General features: G+C 54.6%; 1 protein-coding gene and 1 long non-coding RNA gene across 3 annotated transcripts in view; one reads left to right on the top strand and one right to left on the bottom strand.

The window, feature by feature from the left end:
• Positions 1-473: 473 nt before the first annotated feature.
• Positions 474-2,931, bottom strand: LOC117064064. The gene is made up of 3 exons (XR_004429235.1): positions 2,856-2,931; positions 1,677-1,782; positions 474-902 (listed from the first exon to the last, which is right to left on the bottom strand). It is a non-coding gene; the product is annotated as an uncharacterized LOC117064064 (long non-coding RNA).
• CABLES1 (Cdk5 and Abl enzyme substrate 1) overlaps positions 1,884-6,000 on the top strand; it is a 130,338-nt gene continuing 126,221 nt past the window's right edge. Inside the window, exon 1 of one of the 2 annotated variants that reach the window (XM_033178142.1) lies at positions 1,884-3,491. In XM_033178142.1, the coding sequence (XP_033034033.1) occupies positions 2,659-3,491 (833 nt within the window). In that variant the 5' untranslated portion in view covers positions 1,884-2,658. The remainder of the gene's footprint in view (positions 3,492-6,000) is intronic. The other variant, XM_033178141.1, reaches the window with a different exon arrangement.

Genomic DNA, 6,000 nt, shown 5'->3' with positions numbered 1-6,000 from the left:
GCTGGGATTACAGGCTTGAGCCACTGTACCGGGCCAAATTTTTTTTTTTTTTTTTTGAGACAGTCTTGCTCTGCCACCCAGGCTGGAGTGCAGTGGCCGGATCTCAGCTCACTGCAAGCTCCGCCTCCCGGGTTTACGCCATTCTCCTGCCTCAGCCTCCCGAGTAGCTGGGACTACAGGCGCCCGCCTCGTCGCCCGGCTAGTTTTTTGTATTTTTAAGTAGAGACAGGGTTTCACCGTATTAGCCAGGATGGTCTCGATCTCCTGACCTCGTGATCCGCCCGTCTCGGCCTCCCAAAGTGCTGGGATTACAGGCTTGAGCCACCGTGCCCGGCCCCCAAAATTTTTTTTAAAAAATTAGCCAGGTGTGGTGGTGGGTGCCTGTAGTCCTAGCTATTCGGGAGGCTGAGGCAGAGAGAATCGCTTGAGCCCAGGAGTTGAGTCTGCAGTGAGCTATGATCACACCACTGCACTCCAGCCTGGGTGACAAGCTGAAACAATATATATACATATGTCTCTATAAAATATATGAAAGTACAAAACATATCAAAAATTAAGTTTAATGTTATTTCCACAGAAAAGACTGTTAGTGATACCCCTCCTTTTTTTTTTCTCCTCTTTGCTTATCTTATGTTCTCTGAAATTAACGTTTATCACTTTTGAATGAAGGAAAATTTATTTTACAGGAACACTGTTGGAGTCTTTCACTTAATACTGCCTCCTAACCAGGCCAGTGGTCATGTAAATTAACTCAATTGTCGAAAAAGGGCTTGGAAGTTTGAAGGTAGTTAGCCAAAATAATTAAAATCCTGGTGAAATTTCACAGAGCTGGCCATTGAGCTTTGACTTCACTGATGTGAGGCTGCTGTAAATAGACTCCAGGCTCCAGGTTTTCAAAAGGCCTAAAAACAGCACAAAATAAAATATAACAACAATTGTTCATGTAAAGGGCCACGTGCCATCTCTGTCCTGAGCAAATGTAACCTGAAACCCTCTAGCACTCCAGGTTGGCGGCACCTCTCTGGACAGGGTGTATTTGCTCTCCATTACTCAATTTACTTTCGTGAGCTTTAAATGGAGTGGAATTTCAATGTAGAGTTACCCATTAGCTCCAAGGCTAAATTTAAACCTTTAATTAAATTAATCCGTTGATCTTAAACACATTGCTTCTCCCTCAAAAGTGTAGCAGGTGTTTTAGGTGTCACAGAGCTTAATTCAGTGTGGCAATTGTTCCTTACTGCATTTGGTAAGTTGCCCACACCGCCTGGGGAAACCCGCACACGTTTTCAGATCCCTCCAGGTGAATCCCTCCACCCTGTCCCCACCCCCGCTCCCACCCCCAACCAAAACAAGCATTCTTTGTGGGTGGGGACTGCGACTTCTCCCAGATTCAGAGCTACTGCTCTGGGAGAGTCGTCAGGAACCCGTATTTATAGAAGACATGGTAGGTGCCAAACGTGTGTTTATGAAATAAACGACAGATAACTGTCCACATTGGTCCCAGTTTATGCGGGAGAAAGATCATAATCTACAAAAATTTGCAAGGTGACCAGGGGAAAAGAGCGTAAGGTCATTTTTGCCCACCTCGGTATTCACAGAAAATGGAGCATATTTCAGAGCCAAAGTAAAAAATTTGCGTTGGCCTTTGCTAAGAGAGAGATGAAAAGTGGCAATACCATGGATTGGGGATGAGTGAATTCGTTGGTCACATGGAAGATGTTCGTGTTTCTGGGCTCTTACGCATCCCAAGGCGTGCATTTATCCCGGGGGCTGCATCTTGGCCTGGGAATGAATGAGACCCAACCGCAATGGTTGTTAGCGATAACTTTACGGTGGGACAGTCTCCATAGGGGCTGTAGACTGACCCGTGTTATTATGAATAAGGACCTATTTACTCCTCAGGAACCAACGGCCTTGCGGGGTCCAAGTAACTCGCTCGCAGTCTAAAACTCTGCAACGCTCCACATAACTGTCCTGTAGACCCACAACTCTCCCAGGAGCACAGCCCCAGGACCTAACCCACTGGGTTCTGCTCGCTCCCCCAATTCCCAGTGCGAGCGCGCGGGGGAAACGTGCTCGCCTCCCGCACCTGGCTTCCGCGCGCCCCGGGAGTCGCCAACTCCCTCAGCAGGCAGCTTGGACTACCCGGACAGCCGGGCCGATACCCCGCCCCACCACCCGCTCGGCTCTCCCGTCCTCCTCTTCCTCCTCCCGCGGCCCCTCGTCTCCCGCCGCCTGCCTCTGCGGCCGCCGCCTGCGGCTTTGTTTTCCTCCCAGGTCGCATTCCCCACACGTGATTCCGTGTTATTGCAAAGAGCAATTTGGAGCGCGAGCGCGGGGCGCGCGCACCTATAAATACGGACACCCGGCCCCAGAGCCCGCGAGCCAGCGGCGAGGCGACCGGCGGGCAGCCAGCCAGCGAGCCGAACGAGCCGAGCGAGTCAGCTAGGCGCGCGCGTGGGCCGGGGCGGCGGCGCCCCCAGCCCGAGCATCGAGGGGCAAGCATGGCCCGCCCGCGGGGGGGCTGGACCGCCGCGCACGCCGCCCGATCCCCGCGCCCTGCCCAGCCCGGGTCGCCCCCGCTCGCGCCCGCCGCTTAGCGCTCGGGCGCCGCTCGCTTCTCCGGGCATCGCGGAAATCCCGCCGCAGACGGACACAATGGCGGCGGCGGCCGCCACCACGGCCGCCTGCAGCAGCGGCAGCGCCGGCACCGACGCCGCGGGCGCCAGCGGATTGCAGCAGCCGCCGCCGCAGCCTCAGCCCACGGCCGCCGCGCCGGCCCAGCCGCCGCCCGAACCCCCCCGGAAGCCGCGCGTGGACCCGCGGCGCCGCCAGGCTGCCCTCTCCTTCCTCACCAACATCTCGCTGGACGGACGGCCGCCGCCGCAGGACGCGGAGTGGGGCGGCGGCGAGGAGGGCGGCGCGGCCAAGCCGGGCGCCGGCGGCGCCTGCGGCGGGAGGACTCGGTTCAGCCTGCTAGCCGCTGCCGAGCGGGGCGGCTGCATCGCGCTCGCCGCGGCGGGCACGCCGGCTGCGGGGTTGGCCGCTGGGTCCGGCCCCTGCCTCCCACAGCCCTCGTCGCTGCCGCCCTTAATCGCTGGCGGCCATGCGACCGCGTCCGGCCCCGGGGTGGCTCGGGGATTCGCCAGCCCCCTGGGCGCCGGCCGGACGTCGGGGGAGCTGTGGCAGCCGCCCGGGCCGGCGCCTCTCGCCGCCTGTGCCCAACTGCAGCTGCTTGACGGGTCCGGGGGCGCCGGGCAGGAGGAGTTGGAGGAGGACGATGCCTTTACCGGCGTGCAGGTGCCAGCGGCCGTCTTTTTGGGCTCCGGGACCCCCGGCAGTGGGAGCGGCAGTCGGGGACGCCTCAACTCGTTCACTCAGGGAATCCTGCCCATCGTCTTCTCCAGGCCGACTTCGCAGAACTACTGCTCCCTGGAGCAGCCAGGCCAGGGCGGCAGCACCAGCGCCTTCGAGCAGCTGCAGAGGTCCCGGTGAGTATCGGGGATGCGACGCGCACCCAACCCTGCGTCCCTCCCCGCGCCCAGCGCGTCCAGCCTCCCCGCCGTCTCTGGGTTACTGGCTACGGGTTGCTCCCATTTTCCCGCGCCCTGTGCTTCGGGCCCGAATCCCAAGCCACGAGGGCACCCGAAAGAGGCGGCATCCGCAGGGAGTGCGTGGTCACACGTGTGTGCACGAGCCCGGCACTCTCAGAGGAGCACCGTGCTTGTGCAGTGGGTCGGGAGTTGCAAGAACCCAGTAAAAAGCGGCGTTCTAGCCTCCCCACACGGTATCACAAACTTCCTGAAACCCGGTCCAGACCCGGAGGCGCACTCTTCCCGCGCGGGGCGAGACTCGGCCAGGCGCTGAGTGGAGCAGTGCAGGCCCGCAGCTGAGCGGCGCATGTGAGCCTGAACTTGTAGGAGACACGCGTGACCCTCCGGAGAAGTTATTGCCTGCGCTCCAAGTCTTCCTGCGGCCCGGGGAAACTTGGCTTTTTCCATTTGCTTTCCTGAGCAATGGAAAGTCCTTCTTACATTCCCTTCAACTAGGCCTAGGGGGTGGGTAACAAAGAGGAAATAGGGCTTGACGGGTTTTTTTCCTGTTCCAAGATGAATTCGCTTGAGTTCGTTAAACGCTTGTTTTACTTGTTTGTTAGCTGAAGTTATCTGGCGGCATTATGCATCTTAGCAAAAACATGAAATGCTGGACGTTTGCTTACTGTTTAGGAAATAGAGTTTGTCACCATATATTCTAAGGAGCAGTCGGAGGTTGGGACTGTGTGAACTGAAGCTTGCAAAAGAAGTAGGTGGGAGCAGGTGGGGAAATGCAGATCCGTCCCCAGGGGGAGTGCCCTCCCTTGTTGGTTAATAAGGCCTCTTGTGAAGTTAGCAATAGCATAGACTCTACCTTGACAAAGTTGTCTTAACTTCCTGGGGCCTCAGTTATCCCTTCTGAGAAGGAATGCCTTTCTCTGCTAGAATTTCACTCTCCTATCATGCTTATCTGAAAGCTTGATCTGGTCCAAGTAAGAAGGTGCCTGTAGGAAAACTTAACTTCCTCCGGCAATGGACAAATGGGGAAGAACAGGACCGCCTCATCCACAAGTTTGCTCCCAGTGTATGTACTTCTTCCTAAGTGGGTGAAATCATGAGGGTGCTAGTTACGTAGCCTCGCTGTTTCAGTGCACATGGCCCGCAAGCAGGGCTGTGGAGCCTGGGAAGCAGCCTCATGAGTGCATGGATGAATTAGCCACACTGGGCACAGGTGACAGCCCTACTCCGGTGTTTCTTGTCAGAGCATGCATCTCAGCAGCAGGTGAGTGCAGGGAGGTGGAATCTTGTTTCTGGGTGAGTCCTGCAAACTCAGCGGTTTCTTAGCTCAGTATTACCGCTTGACATCACACACTGGCTCATGATGACTCCAGACTTGCAGCCTAAGCGCAGCAGTCAAGAGGGTTATGACAGGAATTGTAATAAACATACATGTTATTTTAAGCCAGTGTGCAAAGCTGGCTTGTGTCTCCCGATGGACAGATGTGTCGTCCATGCTAAAGGCAGCTGGAGATCAGATTACCTCGCACACTGTCTCCAAGAAACTCGTTTCAGGGGATATGGAGGATCTTGTGTGTTCACATTTCTGAACCAAAGAATATCCAGAACTACACCTCCAGTCCTATAAATATGAACCTTTTAGGCGTTTTATTGATCCTTTCCACCTTGACACACACATTAAGATGAGTTAATCACTGGAAGATGCTTCTTTACCTGACAGTCACTTTAGTCCTATTTCTGAATAATCCATATCTGGCAACCTGATAGGCTTTTATAAAATTACAGCTGTGAATAGAAACAGCATAAAATTTCAGTACAAAGGGGAAAAATAGGTTAAACTGATTTAAGAAAGGTGGAAAGGCAGGCTAGGTTAGCTGTGGAAAGGCTACAGACTTGAAATATCCCAGGACACTTTGTTTCCAACACCCCGCGGCTTGCCTATCACTAGAGTACTTCCACCTGCCTAGTCGAAGTGTGCTGAGAGCACAGACTCACTTGAATAAGGCCCGGGGCCAGCTTTTCTGGTTTCTATTTGTGGAAACTTTTCCTGGTGTACCTCCTTGCTAGCCTGTGTGTTTCCATGGACATGTGACCTCACGGATGTTCTCCTGGGATGTTTTCAAATCAAATTGTATTTTCCTTGGATTCGTTTCTTGCCATTAGAGGAATACCATAGCACCTTGCTCCTCCAAAGTGTGGGCTTTGCACCTTCAACTTGACGGGGAGCAGTTAGAAATGCAGACTCTTCCCCTATTCCAGACTAAGTGAGTCCAGATATGCATTTTAACAAGATCCTCAGGTGATTTGTATACACATTAAAGTTCCACGAGCGTTGCCACAATGTATCTAAAATCTGCCCTTTTAAAAAAATGAATTTGAGGTTTTATATATTGGGTTTGTTTCGGGTATATAGAAACTAGAACGTTGGGCCGGGTGCAATGGCTCACGC

This window comes from Trachypithecus francoisi, unplaced genomic scaffold (assembly GCF_009764315.1).
Source record: "Trachypithecus francoisi isolate TF-2019V2 unplaced genomic scaffold, Tfra_2.0 Lachesis_group19, whole genome shotgun sequence".
Taxonomy (NCBI): domain Eukaryota; kingdom Metazoa; phylum Chordata; class Mammalia; order Primates; family Cercopithecidae; genus Trachypithecus; species Trachypithecus francoisi.
This window is presented reverse-complemented; position numbering and strand designations above follow the sequence as displayed.